The 24,175-nt window shown below is 42.0% G+C and overlaps 2 protein-coding genes across 16 annotated transcripts in view; both read left to right on the forward strand.

Moving 5' to 3' along the window:
- LOC139368582 (rap1 GTPase-activating protein 1-like) overlaps window positions 1-18,524 on the forward strand; it is a 124,482-nt gene extending 105,958 nt beyond the window's left edge. For 7 of the 15 annotated variants that reach the window (XM_071107630.1, XM_071107617.1, XM_071107623.1 and 4 more), the window contains 7 exons: window positions 279-388; window positions 560-676; window positions 14,561-14,699; window positions 14,841-14,952; window positions 15,280-15,359; window positions 15,616-15,663; window positions 15,881-18,524. In XM_071107630.1, the coding sequence (XP_070963731.1) occupies window positions 279-388; window positions 560-676; window positions 14,561-14,699; window positions 14,841-14,952; window positions 15,280-15,359; window positions 15,616-15,624 (567 nt within the window). In that variant the 3' untranslated portion in view covers window positions 15,625-15,663; window positions 15,881-18,524. Of the gene's footprint in view, window positions 1-278; window positions 389-556; window positions 677-14,560; window positions 14,700-14,840; window positions 14,953-15,279; window positions 15,360-15,615; window positions 15,664-15,880 lie in introns of all 15 variants that reach the window. The other 8 variants (XM_071107629.1, XM_071107616.1, XM_071107620.1 and 5 more) reach the window with 4 other exon arrangements.
- Window positions 18,525-19,445: 921 nt separating this feature from the next.
- Window positions 19,446-23,958, forward strand: LOC139367655 (aurora kinase A interacting protein 1). The gene is made up of 4 exons (XM_071105925.1): window positions 19,446-19,534; window positions 20,961-21,077; window positions 22,475-22,944; window positions 23,617-23,958. Exons 2-4 carry the CDS (start codon window positions 21,026-21,028, stop codon window positions 23,731-23,733), a joined length of 639 nt encoding a protein of 212 aa, XP_070962026.1. The 5' UTR covers window positions 19,446-19,534; window positions 20,961-21,025; the 3' UTR covers window positions 23,734-23,958.
- The last annotated feature ends 217 nt before the right edge of the window (window positions 23,959-24,175 follow it).

Consider the following 24,175-nt stretch of genomic DNA (forward strand, 5'->3'; position numbering starts at 1 on the left):
TCTTGTATTCTTCCTGTGTAGATGGCCTATACTCTCACTATTTAGTTCAACGATGATCCTGTACCTTAAAAGCTACGGCATTTTGAAAATACAAGTGATGATATATAATAGCACCTAACATAATAGCATTAACAGAAAAATGGAACAGCTCATAATGGTGCAATAAGCTTAGCCGTTAACAGTAGACACAGATGCCATGTTGGGCTATTGATAGGCTGTTATTGTGATAGAAGGGATGTCATGGTTCTCACTGGTTTTTCTTACCCCTGCCCTATCAGTCTCTGATCATCCCTGGGAAGAGTCCAACCAGGAAGAAGTCTGGTCCCTTCAGCTCCAGGCGCAGCAGTGCCATCGGCATCGAGAACATCCAGGAAGTCCACGAGAAAATGTCAGTGTGAACTCGTGACTATTGTAAACATGATGTTGATATGTTAGTGACTATGCCTCTATGTTTCTCTCTGATACCACGTCCCTGTATTTGTGTCCAGTGCCCTGTCGCTTTGTTGGTATGTACCCTCCTGCCCTTCTTATTCAGCATTGTTCCCTCCCCCCTCAGCAGCAGGGAGTGTTTACCTGGCACACAGAAGACACCTGACAGTGGCCACGCGACTCAGGACCCCAAGTCTGAGAACTCCTCCAATCAGAGCTCACCAGAGGTGCTCACCACAAAGAACATGTGAGTAGATGCAATCACAGATATAGGCCAATATGATCATTCACATTCAAATGTAATCGTCATATCAACATGAAAGTTCAACATCACCAGGACAATGTGATTTAGGTACCCCAAAGAAACCTCAAATATGTACATCATTTTTTAAACTCTGTTTTTTCAGTTTTACACACATAATAAGACAACACAATAAACAATATAAATAATTTACTCAACTTGAAAACCCAAAAAATAAGAAATAATTACACTACCAGTCAAAAGTTTTAGAACACCTACTCATTCAAGGGTTTTCTTTATTTTTATTTGCTACTTTGTAGAATAATAGTGAAGACATTAAAACTATGGAATAACACATATGGAGTCATGTAGTAACCAAAAAAGTGTTAAACAAATCAAAATATATTTTATATTTGAGATTCTTCAAATAGCCACCCTTTGCCTTGATGAGAGCTTTGCACACTCTTGGCATTCTCTCAAACCAGCTTCACCTGGAATGCTTTTCCAATAGTCTTGAAGGAGTTCCCACACATGCTGAGCACTTATTGGCTGTTTTTCCTTCACTCTGCGGTCCAACTCATCCCAAACCATCTCAATTTTGTTGAGGTTTGGGGGATTGTGGAAGCCAGGTCATCTGATGCAGCACTCCATCACTCTCATTATTGGTAAAATAGCCCTTACACAGCCTGGAGGTGTGTTGGGTCATATTCCTGTTGAAAAACAAATGATACTCCCACTAAGCCCAAACCAGATGGGATGGCGTATCGCTGCAGAATGCTGTGGTAGCCATGCTGGTTAAACCACAGACAGTGTCACCAGCAAAGCACCCCCACACCATAACACCTCCTCCTCCATGCTTTACGATGGGAAATACACATGCATTCATCCATTCACCCGTTCACCCACACCCCGTCACACAAAGACACGGCGGTTGGAACCAAACGTCTGCAATTTGGACTCCAGACCAAAGGACAGATTTACAGCAGCCTATTAGGGGTGGAGTAATGCAACCACTCACACTCACAGACAGTAATGGCCCTAGACTGACCATCCACTGGACCAAAATTAAAGTTTCCACGTTTTTTTAAATTTTTTATACAAGGTAAGTGTAAACATATTAAAAAACAGGGAAATACAAGCTCACATTTTAGGCTCTGACAGGGCAAGAGGAATAAGGCATGCATAAGTCACGTTCAATAAGAATCAATAGGCACATCACCAACCTCAATGTCCTCCCCCCCAAAAACACAAAGAAATGCTCCTCCAACCAGTAAGTCACGGGGGGGTCAAATACAGACTTGTTTTTGTTTTTATAAGAATGCCATCTGAGGGTGGACTGTTCAAAGTAAGACCGGAATGAAGCACAAGCATCATTAAACAGTTTGGAGTTTCCACGTGTATTGAATTGAAAAATAAATCAATTCAGAGAGCACAACACATCTCCCACCCAATATTAATAAGGTGGGGGAGCTGCCATCTTCCAGTTCTGTAGTATTAGCCGTCTAGCGAAAGAGTAAGAGCAACACTGACTGAATTCTTGACAGGGGGGTACCTATGGGCAGTACTCCAAAAAGGGCTGTAAGGGGAGACGGCTCTATTACAGTGCCATATATATCAGAGAGAAATGTAAAGTAATTGTTCAGCTTGTCTGGTAGAGACCTTGTCAAATCCAGATTGGAGTAGCTGGTGTTCTTTATATAGGTCAGAGGAAGGATCTGTAGCATACATCCAATGTAGCCTTGGCTTCGCTCACATCTCGAAGCCGCTGAGAGTGAGCTTTGTTTTTCTTGGCTGTAAAATAAATAATTTGGCCACGTAGGTATGCTTTGAGGGACTCCCATATAGAAGAGCCGTACATACCTGGGGTTTTCAGCAGAAATCAAATTGACAAACTCCTTATCTGAGAGTAAAATGGAGTTACGACACCATCGATAACACATAGGAGTTTACTGGGGTAACTCTAGCTCAAGCAGTAATGGTGAATGGTCAGAAATAACAATACTCTCACAAGTACACCTCTGAAATTTAGGCAGAAGTGTTTTGTCCAAAAATAAGTAATCAGTGCGGGAGTATGTTTGATGAACATGAGAAAAAAATTATTCTGTCTATCTGTAGGGTGTAGGAAACGCTAGGCCTCACACACAGCATATTTCTGCAGAAAAGATTGAACAAGTAGGGCACATTTAGATGGGCATGTAGTTCTTCATGAGAACTTGTCAAGAACTGGGGATATTGTACAGTTGAAATCCCCCCCCACCCCCCACCCTAAAATCAACAAATGGGAATCTAAATTGGGTATAGCAGATAAAAAGGTAGAAAATAAACTTGTATCATCCCAATTGGGGCATAAACACTAGCCAAAACAAGAAGGGTAGAAAACTGTTTACCAGTTACTATGACGTATCGTCCCTTAGGATCAGGAATAACCTCAGAAGCTACAAAGGGAGTACATGTATCATCCAAAATGTCAGTACCTCTTGATTTACTATGAAAGTTAGAGTGGAACACTTGACCAACCCAGTCCCTGTGAATCCTACATTGCTCCCCAGTCCTCAAGTGAGTCTCTTGTAGAAATGCAAAATGTGCCTTCAAACCCTTTAAATGTGTCAGCTCCCTCTTACGTTTCACAGGGTTGTTAGCCCCTTTGATGTTCCACGGAATGTACTTGATGGTATTATTTTGCCCACCCTGAGCATTCCCGTTATACAACCCTGCCATTAGAGCGTAGAGTGGAAAAGCAATGAATACCCAAAAGCCCCAGGATAACTTGTCTCAGAGCAATAATGTACAGTGTAAGATACTTGTAAAAATGACAGAAAAAGAAACTAAAAAGAAGACAGCATTAGAACTAAACAATTCAACCTCCTTCCTCCCCCCCATCCATCCATAAACTAACTCAATAGGTCAATGAGACAGCATGGAAACAAAGGAATTACATAAACCCAACTACACTGGACCAAAATATTAAATCACATCAAATAAACCTGAGTGGGTTCGTCAACTCCCGAACTATACAGGAATAGTCCAGGTATAACCAAACATAAGAATACCACAGGTGGGCTACTTACTTACTATCAACAGTTAGCGAACAACAGTTTCTGTTCTATGAGCATATTCAAGACTTCTTGATGTGACGTTGAATGTGAGCCATAGCCTCCTGTGGAGAATCGAAAGGTGTAGTCTTTACCATCATGAGAAAGCCATAGACGGGCCGGGAATCGCAGTCTGTACTTCACACCTGGATGGTCCCGTAGCAGTTGTTTGGCCTGAAAGCTGTGCGCTGCCTGGACACAGTGGGGGAGTAGTCCTGGTAGATAGAGAAGCTCTGTCCTTGAAAGCTCAGAGTGGTATTGCGGGCTCGTCAGAGAATCTCCATCTTCTCATGGAAAGAATGATGTCACAGGGCCTCTCACCGTCCCGGGGCTTTGGCCGCAGTGACCAGTGGGCACGATCAATCAGGGGCTTCTCATCCATGGCGAGAACCTCTTTCAGCAGCCCAGAGACGAAATCCGTGGCGCGAGGCATTTCCGCTGACTCTGGGACTGATACCAGTCTCCGGGTTACTGCCAGGAGAAAATCCTTCTGTTTCAAATATTTTTATTAAACACACACAAGAATGGTGTATAGGTATACAAGACAGGTATACAATTCTTATCTAAACATAAAAGAGCATACAGGAACAACAAGACCCAGAGTTCTGGATGCAGAACAAATAATACAAAACACGACATACAAAACAAGGACACGTAGAAAGAAAGAGGGAAGATGTCCCCCCCTATCCCCCCCCCCCCCCCCCTTATTCCCCCAACCCCCCCCCCCCCCCCTCCCAACTGCTCGGGTGGCAGGGCCATCACATGCTGCCGAAAGGTAGATTAAAATATTACAATTGAGAGTGCGTTAATAAGTACAAATTCACAGCGTCGACTCGTCCAAGTAGGAGAGGAAAGGCTGCCAGATTTGATCAAATGTTGATAATTTATTGTTCAGAATATATCTAATTCTTTCTAAGTGTACAGTGTTTGCCAATTCACTGAGCCATAATTTGGTAGAGGGCGCTTCCCTCCTCTTCCAAAACAACAATATTAGTTTTTTTGCCGAGATGAGACCGTACGAGATTAGTTGTTTTTGGGGGTTGGTTAATCCGTTTAGGGACTCAGATACTCCCAGGATTATCAGAAGCGGGTCTGGATCTATTGAAGTCTCCAAAACTTCAGAGAGGATCCCAAAAATTCCACTCCAATAACCATGCAAGCTAGAGCATAGGGCAAAGCAGTGGAGTAGTGTACCCTCCGTAGCCTGACATTTATCACATGTAGGGGATGTGTCAGGAAATATCCTATGCAGTTTAGTTTTGGAATAGTGTAATCTGTGTAATACCTTGAATTGTATGAGACGATGTCTGGAATTAATGGAGCATGTGTAGATATACTCCAAGCTCTCTTCCCAGTCTGCCACCGAGATGTCAGTCCCTAGTTCTTTCTCCCATTTTGCCTTGATGGCATCAGTGGAAGGTGTGCTAACAGATTGAAAAGCATCATATAGACGCGATATCAGTTTATCGGAGGTGGGGCATATTTTTATGCATCCGTCAAACATGGAAGGTTTAGCATTCCCAAATGTTAGGAGGTGTTTTCTAACGTAGTCTCTAATTTGTAGGTATCTGAAAAAATTACTTCTGGGAAGGTTATAAGTTTCCCTCAGCAACTCAAAGGAAGCAAAGGTCCCTTCTATGTATAAATCCCCTATGGTACTTATCCCCAACTCTCCCCATCGCTCAAAGGTGTTATCAAGGTTAGAAGGGGCAAAGGAGGGATTCCTGGCGACAGGGAGCATGAATGACATTGGTCTAAGCTCAAAGTGGACTTTAATTTGCTTCCAGATTCGGACTGTGCTATGTATAATAGGATTGTTACAATAAAGTGACATCTCCAGATTGACAGGCGACAAAATCACAGCGCCAATAGAGAAGGGGTGACACTCCTCACGCTCCATACCAAGCCAGCTGGATGCCGGAAGTACGTCATCCAGCAGAAACGTAACAATGCGGAGGTTAGCGGCCCAGTAATAAAATATAAAATTTGGGAGAGACAATCCTCCTTCCATCTTGGATTTACAGAGGTGTTTTTTACCTATCCTGTGTGTTTTATAATCCCAGATGAAAGGATTGATAATTGAGTCCAGTTGTTTATGAAAGGATTTAGGTATGAATACTGGGATGTTCTGATATAGGTAGAGCAGTTGTGGGAGGAAGACCATTTTAATGGCATTAATTCTTCCAAGCAGAGAAATTGGGAGAGTTCTCCAAAATAGTATGTTTGCTTTGAGTTTTTGTATCAGAGAGGGGAAATTCTCTTTAAATAGTAAGGAGTATTGTTTGGTAACTACAATTCCTAGGTAGGTAAATTTTTCTGAAGATAACTTAAATGGGAGATGTTCTAGCCAGGAGGTATTTTGCGACCGTATGGGCATTAATTCACTCTTGTTCCAATTTATTCTGTATCCCGAGAAGGTACCAAACAAATTGATCACATCAAGAATAGCTGGGATACTAGCCTGGGGTTCTGTTACATAGAGGAGGATATCATCTGCGTATAGGGAGATCTTATTTAGAGTATCTTTAGTATTATAGCCGTGTATTGCTGCATGAGATCTAATCGTCTGAGCGAGCGGTTCGATAATTAGGGCGAAGAGCATAGGCGACAGCGCACAACCCTGCCTTGTCCCCCTGTTGAGGTTAAATCGGGGCGACAATGATTGGTTAGTGAGTATTCTGGCACAGGGGTTCCTATATAAAAGCTGGATCCAATTTATGAACCTATCTCCAATATTACATTTCTGTAGGACCTTGAATAGAAAGGGCCACTCAACTTGGTCAAAGGCCTTTTTGGCGTCAAGAGATATGACGGCAAGGTCCACGTTGGGTAACCTCTGAGAATACATAATATTGAAGAGGCGCCTGAGATTGAAGAATGAGTTTCTGTTAGGGATAAAGCCGGTCTGATCCGAATGGACCAATTTGCCAATTAAAGTGCTAAGCCTGTTAGCCAGAGTTTTTGCTAAAATCTTTTGGTCTGTATTAAGGAGAGATATTGGTCTGTATGACCCTACCTCTTCTGGATCTTTACCCTTCTTATGTATAACTGTAATGAACGCTTCGTCCAAAGTAGAAGGGAGAGCTCCATCCTGATTGGCCTGAACCAACATTTTGTGCAGATAGGGAGAGAGCGTGTTGCTGAATGTTTTATAGAATTCACCAGGGTATCCATCTGGGCCCGGGGTCTTGCCACTCTTTAGAGATTTAATTGTTTCTCGAATTTCATCATGAGATATTTCCTTATTCAGGAAGTTAGAATCTTCCTGGTTCAGGGCAGGAAGATTACAGTCCTCCAAAAATGTTTGCATAATTAAGGGGTTAGGATCCGCTTTAGATGTATATAGAGTCTCATAAAACTGCCGGAATCTGTCATTGATGTCTTTGGGGGAAGAGAGTAATTCCCCAGATGCAGATTTAACCCTGTGAATCATTCGGTCACTCACATTTTTTCGAAGTTGTCTGGCGAGTAATTTGTGTGGTTTGTCACCAAACTCAAAATATTTTTGCTTGGCATAGAGAAAAGATTTAGCAATTTTAGCTGAGAGAATCTGATTATATTCAAATTTTAAAGAGGTAATTTTTTTATGTTTCTCCATAGATGGGTGGCTAGCATTCTCCCTATCCAGTAAGTGAATTTGTCCCTCCAGTTCTTCCAGTTTTCCTCTGTTTTGCCTACTCCTGGCAGCCTGAAAGGAGATGATACAGCCTCTCAGCTAAGCCTTCAGTGTTTCCCACAATAATGCTGGGGAGGTCTCTGTGTTGTCGTTGGTATCAAAGAAAAATGTAATTTGGTCTTTAAGATATTCACAGAATGTTGGTTCTGTGAGGAGCTGAGGATTCAACCTCCAGACCCTCTCGTTTGGTACAATGTCACCCAATCTCAGGGAGAAGGTGAGTGGACTGTGGTCCGAGATTATAATATCATGATACCTCACATTACAGGTATAGGGGAGTAGTCTAGCATCCAACAAAAAGTAGTCAATTCGAGTGTAAACCTTGTGAACATGGGAGTAAAAGGAGTATTCCCTACCCGTAGGGTTAGCGATCCTCCATATATCAAATAAGTTCGAATTTTTTATGTAGGTATTCAAGAATTCGCTTGAATAGGAGGTAGGGGTTCGCCGGGTAGAGGATCTATCCAAATATTGGTCTAGCACACAGTTAAGGTCCCCTCCAATGACCAGGTTAGTATGGGAGATATCTGGAATCAGGGCAAGGACTCTTTTGAAAAAAGAGGGGTTGTCAATGTTTGGCCCATAGATATTTAGTAGAGTTACTGAGGTAGAGTGGATTTCTCCTATTGCGATCACATACCGACCCTCTTTATCCGCAATAGTGGTTTTATGTAGAAAGGGAATTCCTTTCCGTACCAGAATCGCTGTGCCTCTCGTTTTGGCAGAGAAGTTAGAGTGATACACTTGCCCCACCCACCTACACTTAAGTCTGCTATGAGAGTTATTCTTCAGATGGGTTTCTTGCAAAAATATAATATCAGACGAGAGTGCTTTCAAGTGGGCTAGGACCTTGCCCCTCTTAATTGGTTCGTTTAAACCCTTGACATTCCAGGAAGTGAATGTAAGCCCCGCCCTCCTCTCGTTTGTAGTTCCTATGGTGGCCTGCATTCCATGTAACTTGATAAAAAGGTAAGAAAGCGCACCAAACCATCACGATCAGCATATGTAGCACCTACACCCGAGCAGTATCCAACCCACCCCTCCCCCCCTGCAAGCACCTTTACTTCCCACCCTGTTCCCCTAATTTCCCCAACACTTACCCCCCCATCAACCCACATTTAACAGGCATGTACAAACAGGAGAGAAAAAAAAGGAAAAATAAAAATAATAAACACATTGTCTGGCCGATGCCAAAAAAGCACGGCGCGACCTCGAACAAGAGGTAAAACAAAAATAAAATCCCAACTATACGTTCACCTCTCACTATCCTAGAACTTCTGCTAACATATGAACTGAGGAGGCTCCCGCGAGTTAAGTGTTCAGTTAGCATCTAATAAACCTAAACAGAATAAGTTGCAACTTAAACATATTGCGCATTTAAGCGTCATCCTGGGTCAATCCCAGAGATAAGCAAGATATAGCCTCAAGATTATATTGCTAAGCACTGCCGGTCAAAAAATAAACCATCCGCAACTGACATAGTCAGCCGTACCTTTACATACTGTGGGTCAGGAGATCGGAACAAGGATTTGTTAAATGAAACGTTCCCCCCATAAACAAAATATGTTTAATAAAAAATTAATAAAAATATTAACACTATATATATATATATATATATATATATATACAGTGCCTTGCGAAAGTATTCGGCCCCCTTGAACTTTGCGACCTTTTGCCACATTTCAGGCTTCAAACATAAAGATATAAAACTGTATTATTTTGTGAAGAATCAACAACAAGTGGGACACAATCATGAAGTGGAACGACATTTATTGGATATTTCAAACTTTTTTAACAAATCAAAAACTGAAGAATTGGGCGTGCAAAATTATTCAGCCCCCTTAAGTTAATACTTTGTAGCGCCACCTTTTGCTGTGATTACAGCTGTAAGTCGCTTGGGGTATGTCTCTATGCCTACAGGGAGGAGGTGAGGGCCCTCGGAGTGTGGTGTCAGGAAAATAACCTCACACTCAACGTCAACAAAACTAAGGAGATGATTGTGGACTTCAGGAAACAGCAGAGGGAACACCCCCCTATCCACATCGATGGAACAGTAGTGGAACAGTAGTGGAGAGGGTAGCAAGTTTTAAGTTTTAAGTTTTAAGTTCCTCGGCATACACATCACAGACAAACTGAATTGGTCCACTCACACAGACAGCATTGTGAAGAAGGCGCAGCAGCGCCTCTTCAACCTCAGGAGGCTGAAGAAATTTGGCTTGTCACCAAAAGCACTCACAAACTTCTACAGATGCACAATCGAGAGCATCCTGGCGGGCTGTATCACCGCCTGGTACGGCAACTGCTCCGCCCTCAACCGTAAGGCTCTCCAGAGGGTAGTGAGGTCTGCACAACGCATCACCGGGGGCAAACTACCTGCCCTCCAGGACACCTACACCACCCGATGTCACAGGAAGGCCATAAAGATCATCAAGGACACCAACCACCCGAGCCACTGCCTGTTCACCCCGCTATCATCCAGAAGACGAGGTCAGTACAGGTGCATCAAAGCTGGGACCGAGAGACTGAAAAACAGCTTCTATCTCAAGGCTATCAGACTGTTAAACAGCCACCACTAACATTGAGTGGCTGATGCCAACACACTGACACTGACTCAACTCCAGCCACTTTAATAATGGGAATTGATGGGAAATTATGTAAATATATCACTAGCCACTTTAAACAATGCTACCTTATATAATGTTACTTACCCTACATTATTCATCTCATATGCATACGTATATACTGTACTCTATATCATCGACTGTATCCTTATGTAATACATGTATCACTAGCCACTTTAACTATGCCACTTTGTTTACATACTCATCTCATATGTATATACTGTACTCGATACCATCTACTGTATCTGCCTATGCTGCTCTGTACCATCACTCATTCATATATCCTTATGTACATATTCTTTATCCCCTCACACTGTGTACAAGACAGTAGTTTTGGAATTGTTAGTTAGATTACTTGTTGGTTATTACTGCATTGTCGGAACTAGAAGCACAAGCATTTCGCTACACTCGCATTAACATCTGCTAACCATGTGTATGTGACAAATAAAATTTGATAAAATTTGATTTGATATCAGTTTTGCACATCGAGAGATTGACATTTTTTCACATTCCTCCTTGCAAAACAGCTCGAGCTCAGTGAGGTTGGATGGAGAGCATTTGTGAACAGCAGTTTTCAGTTCTTTCCACAGATTCTCGATTGGATTCAGGTCTGGACTTTGACTTGGCCATTCTAACACCTGGATATGTTTATTTTTGAACCATTCCATTGTAGATTTTGCTTTATGTTTTGTATCATTGTCTTGTTGGAAGACAAATCTCCGTCCCAGTCTCAGGTCTTTTGCAGACTCCATCAGGTTTTCTTCCAGAATGGTCCTGTATTTGGCTCCATCCATCTTCCCATCAATTTTAACCATCTTCCCTGTCCCTGCTGAAGAAAAGCAGGCCCAAACCATGATGCTGCCACCACCATGTTTGACAGTGGGGATGGTGTGTTCAGCTGTGGTTTTTTTTACGCCAAACATAACGTTTTGCATTGTTGCCAAAAAGTTCAATTTTGGTTTAATCTGACCAGAGCACCTTCTTCCACGTTTGGTGTGTCTCCCAGGTGACTTGTGGCAAACTTTAACCGACACTTTTTATGGATATCTTTAAGAAATGGCTTTCTTCTTGCCACTCTTCCATAAAGGCCAGATTTGTGCAATATACGACTGATTGTTGTCCTATGGACAGAGTCTCCCACCTCAGCTGTAGATCTCTGCAGTTCATCCAGAGTGATCATGGGCCTCTTGGCTGCATCTCTGATCAGTCTTCTCCTTGTATGAGCTGAAAGTTTAGAGGGACGGCCAGGTCTTGGTAGATTTGCAGTGGTCTGATACTCCTTCCATTTCAATATTATCGCTTGCACAGTGCTCCTTGGGATGTTTAAAGCTTGGGAAATATTTTTGTATCCAAATCCGGCTTTAAACTTCTTCAAAACAGTATCTTGAACCTGCCTGGTGTGTTCCTTGTTCTTCATGATGCTCTCTGCTCTTTTAACGGACCTCTGAGACTATCACAGTGCAGGTGCATTTATACGGAGACTTGATTACACACAGGTGGATTGTATTTATCATCTTTAGTCATTTAGGTCCACATTGGATCATTCATAGATCCTCACTGAACTTCTGGAGAGAGTTTGCTGCACTGAAAGTAAAGGGGCTGAATAATTTTGCACGCCCAATTTTTCAGTTTTTGATTTGTTAAAAAAGTTTGAAATATCCAATAAATGTCGTTCCACTTCATGATTGTGTCCCACTTGTTGTTGATTCTTCACAAAAAAATACAGTTTTATATCTTTATGTTTGAAGCCTGAAATGTGGCAAAAGGTCGCAAAGTTCAAGGGGGCCGAATACTTTCGCACGGCACTGTATATACATATATATATATATATATATATATATATATATATATATATATATATATACACACACACATACATACATATACACATATACACACATATACACATATATACACACACACACATACATATATACACATACACATACACACATATACATACACACACATATACACATATATATATATATACATACATACATACATACATACATACATACATACATACATAAACACATACATATACATACACACACATACATACACATACACACATACATACATAAATACATACATACATACATAAATACATACATACATACACATATACATACACACATATACACACACACATACATACACACACATACATACACACATATACACATATACATGTATGTATACATACCCACACAAAAAAATCATATATAAAAATATAGATTTAAAGAATATGTATATACATCCACATGCACATATACACATACAAACATTCATACCCCAGAATAACAATCTACACTGATTTAAAATATACACATACATAATACTAAAATGCTAAGAGAAAATAGTAATAAAGTACAAATAGTAATTATATGTACGCACACCTACACAGACATAAGCACTACAGAGGGCTGGTGGGACTCTAGTCAGGAGAGAGGCCCACGGCCAGAAAGGCAGAACGGCACAAAACATCAACCTGCTAACCAGGTGTCTGCCCCCTCCCAACCATCACCCCCAGTCCCCTGCAAGCAATAAATAAATGGTATGGTAGTAAGAATAATGTAAGGATTGTAAAATAAATAACGAAACAAAACAAAAGTGGGGGAATATAAGTATATCCGTCCGAAGGTGTCAGTGATCAAACCTGGAAGTAAAAAATATGCATCGCTGAGCACAGCCGGGATGAAAGTGAATGTAACGTTAATTTAGAGCTCTGACCGCCATCCATTGGTCTGCTCAGCGTCTTACATGTTCGGTAGCCCTTGTTGAGCCTGTTTAATACGTTTTCACCCAATATGGTATAGTATGGATTCGAGTCCATGAGCAGACCCTAACACGCAATAACAAGGCACTCTAACCTGTACGGGGGATTGGTGTATATCCCAGGATAAACTTCTCTGCGTCCAAAACCGAGGAGAGACAAATCTTCTCACCGGAAGGCGGGGTAATTCTTAGTCTTGCAGGGAAGAGTAAGGCTGGGCGAAGATGGAGTTTGTAGAGTTTGGTCATGACATCTCTGTGGTCGGCGCGATGCTTTGCCACATCGGGCGCATAATCCTCATAGACACGGAATGGATGCCCTTTATGTGACAGGTTGCCCCTCATTCGAGCTTCACGCAGGATAAGATCCTTGGTCTTGAAACTGTAACAACAGATGATTACTGGGCGAGGACGTTTGCCCGGTCCAGGCACTGGGACAAGGGAGCGATGTGCGCGGTCCAGCTGGGGATCCGAATCCAAAACATCCTATCCCATTGCATCCTTCAATAGCTTGGCGAAGAAGTCGGTGGGGCGAGAGCCCGCCTCTACCCCCTCTGCCAGACCAACAACGCGAAGGTTATTACGTCTGGATCGGCCCTCCAGGTCCACCACTTTCACAGAAAGCCTCTGCACAGTATCCTGCAATGACGTGCATAGCTTCTCTAACTCGTCGATCCTACCAGCGTTGAATTCAGAAGCTTTCTCAAGGTCCACAATACTCTGGCCATGCGAAGCGACCGTTCGAATGATGCTCTCGATTTTGGTGTCCAGTTCAGCAATAGTGGCCTTAAGATTCTCAGCTATAGCAACACGTAGCTCCCCCAAAGCCCGGGTAAGTTCTGTAAGTGTCACGTTGTTGCATGTGCCTCCCGCCATGTCTGTCTCGTTGTTCAGTGGGGAGTAGGCCTCCGCTGTGGATTTATTGTCCTTTGGTCGCTTATTACTCGGCATTTTCATATAAAAAGTTACAATCTTGTACTAGAAAGAAACGTTTGTTGTAAAAAGTGCCATAAAGTAGGTTAAATTAGATTATTTCGCAAAAAAGTTGCAGGAGCCTCTCACGCACAGCCGTTCACTCCAACATGCTAGCTCCGCCGAGAAAATCCTTCTAAGCTCATACAGCTCTCCTGTACCTTTTTCAGATCCGCAGTCAGGCGTTTCACGTCAGCCTCCAGGTTTGTAGTAAGGTCAGAGACACTGGTAGTGGAGGTCTCCAGTGCTGCAATCGTCATAGTGTGCAACTCTGTTGTTGTTTTGAGTGATGTGATAGCTGACACCGTCTCGTTTCGCAGGATAGTTAAATATGCTTTTAAAGTATCAGAAACCTCTTGTATTCGAACCTCAATCGTAGCAGCTACCTCTGTTTTCATTTCAACTAACTCCGAGTGTAACGTTAGTAGCTTGATGGCCTCGAGAATGTTAATTTCAGCTCCACCAGGCAAAGCCGCACCCTCAGGTAAAGTGCTAGTCTCCGGGTCTTGGGTATTACAGAAAGGGTTCACCAAACAAATATTTGAAAATAAATACGGTCTTGCTGCAAAATTCACAAACTTTAAGAATACTGCGGGATCAAACAGAAAACATGTCCGTCGTACATTGCGCCAAATCAAATATGTACATCTTCTCTAGACAGTGTATGTGTAACTCATTGTATAGTCCTATTGGTGTATCAATAACCCAGTCATGGTCCTGGCATAGTGTTGCAGGCTGACTCAGGGTGTAGGTTTGCTCTTTGTAACAACAGGGCCCAGTCTATCCCTGAGGGTCACGACCTTTCCCGCTCCTCCTCCAACGCCAGCAGCTTCGCCAGTGTGGTGGAGGAGAATGAGACAGAGGCCATGGAGGACTACGACACTGGCATGGTGAGTGTGCCTGTGTGTGTGTGTGTGTGTGTGTGTGTGTGTGTGTGTGTGTGTGTGTGTGTGTGTGTGTGTGTGTGTGTATGCTAATGTTTGTGTGTGTTTTGCCATGCATCTAACTGCCAGCATGTATGTGTTCCCCAGGAGAGCCTGTCGTCAGCGGGGACGCCCCACAAGCGGGACTCGTTAACCTACAGCACATGGCTGGAGGACAGCATGAGCAGCACGAGCACCACCAGCCGAGGCTGCTCGCCAGGTGAGAGGAGAGAGAGAGAGAGAGAGAGAGAGCCCTGGGGACTAGGGGGCAAGGTGGAGATTGAGGATATAGATAAAAGAGGGCATAAGGTACATATGAGGATAGTCAATTACAGTTGCTTGCCAGGTCGTGTTTGTAAAAGAGAAGGTCTTCCTAATAGATCCAAACAAATGACCTACCTGGTTAAATTAAGGTCAACATTCGGCATTTTGATGATGTAGGAATATCTGATTTATAGCCGTGTTGAATCAGAGAAGGCTATATGTCTCACATAGGGCAGCCTGATCCTGGAGTTTCACTATTCAGGTCACGTGTTTTATTACCCAGGTCCTGGTAAACCTGATGGGGGTAAAGGGTCAGATATCCGTATCAAACTGGACCGGCCACAGGATCACCAGTCCTCATCGGTAAGAAATCCTCCATCCCGAGTCGGGGCCTGACACTTTACATGGATGTGTGCTCTCTGCCTTTGCATGAATTATTCTTCTGTTATGTGCTGTTTGCATTGGTATTGTAACTTCTGATGTCGTTGTACTTCTGAAGCAGTTGTACTGTAGTTGATCTGCTGTTCTAACAGTGCTGTGTGCTGTGGCTACCGCTGTTGTTGTGTAACTCTTCCTTGCTCTCTTTATGCATCTCTGTCTGTGTGCCCTTCCTGTCCAGAACTGTTAGCCTCTCCCACCTGATTGTTTCCTGGATGTCCATCTGCAGGTTAGCACTTTCTTCATACTGTCTGACTCTCTCTCTCCAATAAGTACCCATAAGTGCACATAGAGCAAGTTTGTCAATGATATTTTAAAGGTCACTCCAAAGAAAGAACAAGGCCTGCATTGCTTATTCTCATAAAACATTGTATGATGTTTTCACATGTATTTCTATATTTTGCTGTCAGCCTTTAGTAAGAGTCTGATGTCTCCTATCCCTAAAGCATTCCCATGAGACACAATCCTTCTGGGAGATGAGAGGAGCGCAGGCTTTCGCCGTAACCAATGACGACGATGAGGAGGTGGACCCTGGCCAGCCTGCTGGTCAGTGAGGCCAGACCACCCCTTCCCAGAAGCCCCGGCGGTGGCGTGGGCGGCGGCTGGCATGCCAGGGGAGGAAGTCCTTTTCCTCGGTGTTGGTTAATTCTGCTCCCTCCCTCACCCGTCTGTCTGTACACACATCTTCTGCCTGGCTTTGTGTTTCAGAAGCACTCTTTATGTTACCCATTCAGTAAATAGGTTTATTTGTCCCAGTGAACAAATGGTAGCTGTGGTTCAGTTTTAATGAGGCCTACTGTATATAGCCATGCAGATCACACAGTGTGGCCACAGTGCCATTGAATTCTGCCAGAGACTTTGTTAGGGGCATGTTGGTGTTGTCATATGGATTGTACATTATAGTGACAATTTGATTGAACCCATTCAATCTCAAATACCAAATATCCAACAAAAAATGTCCATTATTGGTTATGTCGAATACAGTTTAATGTGTAGGTGATTTTTCAGGTAAAGTGATTGTAATGTGTCTATTAGCCATAGCTGTTACTTACTGTATAGAACTGTACAGCCAAAAACAGTTGCTCTGACAGAGTGAATATTTTCTTCTCAATATACAATAACTGGGATATTGTCATCACAATATGCAATGCACTTCAAGCCTCACCTGCTCATACTGCAAATTAAAATGAAGATGGTCATCTAACAAGAAATAATGGAAATGTAGCCGTGAACCTTTAAAATACAGTTTTTCTATAGCTTCATTACTAATTTATACCCTTATCAACATGGTCAGAAGCAGACCGTAATTGGACAGTGCATGGTTTCAAAGGATATGTTATAGGATCACACTGTTTTTGCACACAGGATGCTCATTGCTAACTGCTACCGATTTATTATTATTGGGAACCACCTCGTTTTGTGTAATTGTAACCTAACAGGCAATTTTAGCTTTGCACTTTCTGTCCACATAAATAGTTGTCTATTTTGTTGTGTATCAAGCAGGTTACTGAGGTCAGGTATGTAGAGATGTGTTGATGACTACAGGGGTAATTCATAACTGAATTGAATAACGTACTGTAGTAGTCCATCCAATCAGCTAGTTTGCCGGTCTAATCTACATTACAAATCATGCAGCCTAAGTGTTGCCATCGGTACCCGCGGAAAAATATGTTTGTATTTATTTATTTATTTGGGGATGGGGGATTACTGTATTATACAGTATATTTGCTGTTGATATATTTCTAGTATATTATGGGAGAGATGTACAGAGATGAATACTACAGTTTGTGCATGTTATACAGTATAATCCTACCCTCCACGCCAAATCTAATGTAACCTGGCAATGACATTTATTTTTGTGAAAATCATGATGGGGGTTCTACAGTTCTACATTCTACATTTACATACAACTCTGTTTCTTCTGTTGAGCACTGGCAAATGAACACAGTGTGTGGCATGTACAATTTGAAAAGTATGTTTTAAAATAAACTAAAACTATATCCCACACTGTCTGCTCAATAAAAGGGAACAACTCATTATCATGACAGAGCTGAGAAATGTGTGAGGAAAGGTATCTGAGCTAAAGAGTTTGAATGTAGAACAGATATTGAACAGATACTGTATATATCTAACTAAAATTTCCCTGATATCTTTTATATTCAACTGCCTTTTGGATATGATTCTATTCTTAGATCTTTAGTTTGTGAATAATGTTACTGTACACATTCACCTCTTGCCCTAGATCCCTGTTTAAAGATGACTTAAAGAAAGATGCCATTCCTCCTTTTGGTATTTTGGTTTATCCTGGCAACAACACGGTTCCACACGCCATCATAACCTGTGTGACAGTTCAACAATGAAAAGTGTGTTGCCTACTGTTTACCTCTTTATCATTTTCCTGAACTGAATGAATCCGTTGAAGGAATGTCCTATAAATAAGTTATTTGATGTGGCTAACCACCACCAGTCTCTAAAAGTAGAGCGCTGTAAAAGTTGAGGCTTCTCTGCTCATCTCCCTTTACATAACTGTGCCACATGTACCAGATCAGCATAAAATATGATTGAGTCAGTAACTCCTAATCATCAAGGGGGGAAGAAATGGTATCAATGCGTGAAAAGGACTGAGACGGATGCAGTTTTTTACAAATATAAATGATATACCGGTACTACTCGCAACTTCTAACCTTACCTATGTCTTTATGTTAGACTATACTCTTCGGGTCTTCACATTAGTCCAGTGTAGACAGAAAAAGCTACATTTCCAATAACTCAACAGAGTGATGGTGCCCTCCAGTGGTGTTACTTATATTGTTTTTTAAATTGTTTTATGTGAGCTGCTGTGCTTTATGGGATAGTCACATTGGAGATGGGGATCTAGTAAAGCACAATGCCGCACTGTCACATCAAGTTACTGGAATTCAAATGATAAATCATTTAGAAAATGTATGAACACTGCTTCAGTGTGATCTATTCAACAGATTGTATTTGTGTTCTGTTTTATTAGTGCATTCCTGTAAGAAATGAACTTGTAAATATGTTTTCCTTCATTTGTAAATATAGCCAAAATATGAAATAAAGAGCCTGGATTCATTCAGATGTCTTACTGAGTTTTCTGCAGAGGATTTTATTAGGTTTAACTCACTACTGTATCCTAAAGTTGTCTGTTTATAAAGGTTTTATGGTCATGGCTAGAATGGATCCAGCTTTGGTCAAATTAACGTTAGAATTAGGAGAATTAGGTTAAGGTTAGGAAAAGGGTTAGGGTTAGCTAAAATGTTACGTTAATTTGACAAAAGCTGGATCCCTTCTAGCCATGACCTGGTTTTCCGTTGCATTTCTTTGTTTATTTCTTTAATTAATTAATTAACCTTTTATTTAACTAGGCAAGTCAGTTAAGAACAAATTCTTATTTACAATGACGGCCTACCAAAAGGCAAAAGACTTCCTGGGATTAAAATACATAAATAACATATATAGGACAAAACACACATCACGACAAGAGAGGCCACACAACACTACTTAAAGAGAGACCTAAAGACAACAACATAGCAAGGCAGCAACACATGGCAACACAGCATGGTAGCAGCACAACATGGTAGCAACACAACATGGTAGCAGCACAAAACATGGTACAAACATTATTGGGCACAGACAACAGCACAAAAGGGCAATAAGGTAGAGACAACAACACCACACAGGGCAGCCACAACTGTCAGTAAGAGTGTACATGATTGCAAAGCAGACTGAGGCGACTGACTGAGGCTAGCAACAGGAGATGCTTCCCATCAGAACATGCCTCCCTCCTTCTAGAATGAGATTTTAGACAATCCTACAAGAGTCCGAATTATACGAAATAAGTTATTGGACTTATTTAGGTCATAACGCCTTTGTTCAGGGTTACCATAATAAACCAAATATATACCGTGTATTTTCACATATTGAGCAGATTCAGGTCATTACTGAGGCGGAACCTTGTCGAGGGAGATTTTGTAACAAGAAAAGAGGAAGAGTGTTTTAGGTGGACCGGAAGTTGTCTCCCGGAGTCACATTGAAAAACGAAAATCATTGATAACGTTAGCTACGCTTGTAGCTAGTGTCAAGTAAGTCATTGCGAAAATATGAATTTAATTACCGATTTAATCTTGTGTTGTTAGTACACAGCATAACTTTTTTAAACGTGTCAAACCTGTTTGGGATTATTCCTTGAGACGAGTACTCCATGATAGTGTTAGCAAGAGAGCTAACAACCAGTCATAGAAATCAACAGAATCTCTAAGCTAACGTGTTAGCAGCTACTCTTTTTACTCCACTTTGATATTGAAGTGACTTTTTCGTAGCAGGTTGGGAGAATTTACGCAGTAGATTTAGGATCATTAACGTAGAAGATCAGGAGACTTAGGTGGTAGCAAAAATGCTTTCATAACGTACTACGAAAATCACCTTGTATCAAAGCGGTATGAAAAGATTGTGTCTCAGCTAAATTAGTTGAGAGAAATACTATTTTCAGTTGCGATAGTGACTTTTTCGTAGCAGGTTAGTATAATTTACGCAGCATGTTATAATAATTAACGTAGCAGGTTAGGAGACGGAGGTTAACGTTAGGACATAGTAGGTTAAGTTTAGCGAGAATACTTTCCTAACCTGCTACGAACAACACCCTGTATCAAAGCGGTTCGTAGCTATATCTAAGGGGGCACTACCTGAAGTGTAAACTATGTACCAGCAATACACTTCAAATCAAATGTAGACCTTACAGTGAAATGCTTACTTACAAGCCCTTAACCAACAATGCAGTTTTAAGAAAAATACCTTCTAAAAAAAGAAATAAAGTAACAAATAATAAAAGAGCAGCAGTGAAATAATAATAGCGAGGCTATATACAGGGGGTACTGGTTAGTCAAGGTAATTGAGACAATGTATACATGTGGGTAGAGCTATTAAAGTGACTATGCATAGATGATAACAGAGCAGTGTAGAAGAGGGGGGAGGGGGTGCAAGTAGTCTGGGTAGCCATTTGACTAGATGTTCAGGAGTCTTATGTCTTGGGGGTAGAAGCTGTTTTGAAGCCTCTTGGACCTATACTTGGCACTCAGGTGCTGCTTGCTGGGCAGTAGCAGAGAGCACAGTCTATGACTAGGATGGCTGGAGTCTTTGACCATTTTTAGGGCCTTCCTCTGACACCGCCTGGTATAGAGGTCCTGGATGGCAGGAAGCTTGGCCCCAGTGATGTACTGGGCCGTACGCACTACCCTCTGTAGTAACTTGTCGTTGGAGGCCGAGCAGTTGTCATACCAGGCAGTGATGCAGCCAGTCAGGATGCTCTCGATGGTGCAGCAGTAGAACCTTTTGAGGATCTGAGGACCCATGCCAAATCCTTTGTCTTCTCAGGAGGGAAAGGTTTTGTCGTGCCCTCTTCACGACTGTCTTGGGGTGCTTGGGCCATGTTAGTTTGTTGTTGATGTGAACACCAAGGAACTTGAAGGTTTTTACAATTGACATGAATGGTCTCTAACATTTTTTTCATAGGGCACGCAGTGGAGCAGCATACAGACTCATTCATTCCTGATGACTCCACTTGAATAATCGTAGATATGTTTATCTCAAGGGTGGCCCCTCGCCTCAGTCTGCTTTGCAGAGCAACTGGTAAGTTTGTCAAGACACACATCAGATCTATAGCTAGCTTAAAGTGGAACTGACAATATTTTAACTACTTAGCAGATGTGAAACAGACCTTCATAATATCAGTAAAAAAAAAAAAGAGAGACCAGTTTATGCTACAAAACCAACTTTATAAGAGGTTTTAAATTGAGGTTATATTTGACTCAACATTCCATGACGTACACTAAAACATTGTTGGCAGAATAGATGGATGCAGGTCAATGCATGATAAATATAATTCACCAATACATTTCTTGGTAGTCCAGGTGTCATTTGGTTAGCTAGCAAGAACTTGAACGATTTATCCAGGTAGCATATCTCCTGCGATCACAAAAGTCACTCAACTCGATTTCGGAGCACTTTCGTCAGAGCTCAGAATAACTGATGAATTTTCGAATGCGCAACACCTGTTAAAATAGGACCGGTGTCAGTAAACGTAGGCAAAACAAATAAGTTGGTCACAAACGCTCTAGATAACATGTAACCAGCTCTGCTAGGGCAAGTAAAAAGGTCAGGGGGAGGTGTTCTCTCATTTGTGTCAAAGTAGCTTGCTTGCCAACTTTAGCCGCTTCGCTTGGTTGCAGGCAAGCCGCAGAACGATGAGGAGGCTACAATTATCCATCATTTATCAGTGGAATTTTGACGGCCAACTAGCTGAACAGTTTGAGAGGGTTTATCTAATGTTCCTTCTTAGATTTGAGCTCATCTTGCTCTGGTTAGCATTAGTTGTTGATGTGCATAACTGAGGGAGAGAGAGCCTACCCTTTCATGGTTGTTGGATCAATAGGATTGTAAAGTTCCCAAAAGTAAGAGGATTCATGTGGTATTGACATATTTGCAGAAATCCATTCAAGTATATTTTGTGGCTTTTGGCGAATGCGTTCTATTGATCTTAAGTCGTGCTGTTGCTACTGACTGTGAACACACCGTCCAGTTCAAAGTGAATGATGGCAGGCCTGTGTGGAAAATGACTTGTTTGTATAAAGGCCTACTGTAGCTCTGATTGGCTTTGGTAAACCTGTCTGCGTCGACTCCGGTCCTGGACGAGACAGATGTTTTTATTCAGTTTTATTTCCTGCGGTGTCTATTAATTGTCCAAACGCATAGCTGATTTCCCACTCTATATTGCTATAGAATTTTCCCAGGTGCCTTAGTAAAAGCAATTCCCCAACATTCTAAGAATTTATCAAAATTACCATATCTAAGTGCTTGCTTGCCAGAAAATGTTTTTAAAAGTGTCATATTCTTCCTGGGGGTGTATATGAACAGATTTTAATACTATTTTTATGTTTCTAAAATGCTGTCAGTTCCACTTTAAAATGTGGCACTATCGCTTAAATGGTAAACTGATACAATTCTGTTTATTCTCCTTCAACGCTCAGGTGCACTTCAGACTCCAGTACAGTCATTGCGTGGATCTCTACTGCCCGTCTTCCCTGCTTGCTGCTCTTCTCTAAATGGAAAACCCAGAAACTATGGAACAGCAGCAGATAACTCACAGCCTCCTCAACCGTGGGTGGCACTGGAGCCAGACCTGGAAGAGTTCCTTGTCCCTCGTAATCTATCAGTGTCCCCACTGGAGAGCTGGCTCTCCCTGCACTACTCCCTCCCTCCCCTGCTAGAGGCTCCTCAGCCCCCGGAGGAAGGAGATGTGATGGTGGACACCAAGGTGTTGCCCCCATTTGCAGTCCCTCTACTGGAGGAGGGTGATGGCTCCGTCACGCCCCTCAGCTGTAAGAACGTGCTGGAGATCCGGCGGCGGAAGATGAACAGGCACAAGTACAAGAAGCTGCTGAAACGCACTAAGTTCCTGAGGAGGAGAGTGTTGGAGGGCAGGAGGAAGAAGAAGCAGGTCAGTGTTTTGGTTGGAGATGGAAGGAGAATGTTGTTCTTATGAGTATAAACTCTTAACGGGATACTCTGGGATTTTGGCAATGAGGCCCTTTATCTACTCCCCCAGAGTCAGATGAACCCGTGGATACAATGTGGATACAATTTTTATGTCTCTGTCCATTATGAAGGAAGTTAGAGGTAGTTTCACAAGCCAATGCTAACTAGGCGTTTGCTCAGTGACTGGAAGTCCATCGGTATCTGTTGGATGCTACCTCTAACTTCCTTCAAACTGCATTCAGAGACATAAAAATGGTATCCACGAGTTCATCTGACTCTGGGGAAATAGATAATGGGCCCTATTGCTCATTGGGGCGGCAGGTAGCCTAGTGGTTAGAGCGTTGGGCGCTCTATCCCAGAACTGAACTGAAATGTGTCATTCTGCCCCTGAACAAGGCAGTTAACCCACTTTTTCCCGGTAGGCCATCAAAATAAATAAGAATTTGTTCTGACTTGCCTAGTTAAATAAAGGTCCAATTAAAAATGACAAAATCCTGAATTATCCCTTTAACTGCTTATCACTCACAGCTTATGTTACCTCAGTAATAATGTCCCCACTGCTTTGGACAGATTGTAACACTTATTACAGTCCCTGTGAGCGCTCTAATAGTGTATTTTCTGTACTTGTGTGAAGAAACGCTTTGAGAAGGATCTGCAGAGGATCTGGATGAGAGCTGGACTGAAGAAAGCCCCAGAGGGATGGAACACACCCAAAATCTTCATTAAACAATACAAGTCCAAGAGGGGATGAAGAAGAGTACATGCAAGGCTGAAAGCCTTCTGGCACACCGCTGACTGACCCACATACTGGGTCATAACAGGACACGTACGCTTTTCCTCAAACCCAGCAGAGCAGCCTGCTCTCCTTTGCTACTTGTCAGTGATGTGGACATTTTCCAGATGTTCTCTCCTGTTGAGTGTGATGTTCATTGTAAGTAAGTGAAAATGAACAATAAAGCTTTGTTTCCCATCCTTATAATTGTATCTACTCATCTTATTTAATATATCATACCAGTATGTTCATACCTGTTTAGCATAGGCTGCTATATTATTTTATACCTTTTCCTTTGCTATTTCGTGAGAGAAACAGTGAGTGGCAGTATTGTACAACCTCTGTTTCATTGAACTTGGGAGTCTGAAAGATGTGAAGCTGACATAGTCCATTGTTGTTCAGTGAGTGACAAAATGGTAAA

The sequence above is a fragment of the Oncorhynchus clarkii genome, chromosome 16 (assembly GCF_045791955.1).
Source record: "Oncorhynchus clarkii lewisi isolate Uvic-CL-2024 chromosome 16, UVic_Ocla_1.0, whole genome shotgun sequence".
Classification (NCBI taxonomy): domain Eukaryota; kingdom Metazoa; phylum Chordata; class Actinopteri; order Salmoniformes; family Salmonidae; genus Oncorhynchus; species Oncorhynchus clarkii.

Coding starts and splice junctions, on each gene's coding strand:
- LOC139367655 (XM_071105925.1), top strand. CDS start 21,026: ATGTTTATCTCAAGGGTGGCCCCTCGCCTCAGTCTGCTTTGCAGAGCA. Junction 21,078..22,474: donor TCTGCTTTGCAGAGCAACTG/GTAAGTTTGTCA, acceptor TTCAACGCTCAG/GTGCACTTCAGACTCCAGTA. Junction 22,945..23,616: donor GCAGGAGGAAGAAGAAGCAG/GTCAGTGTTTTG, acceptor ACTTGTGTGAAG/AAACGCTTTGAGAAGGATCT.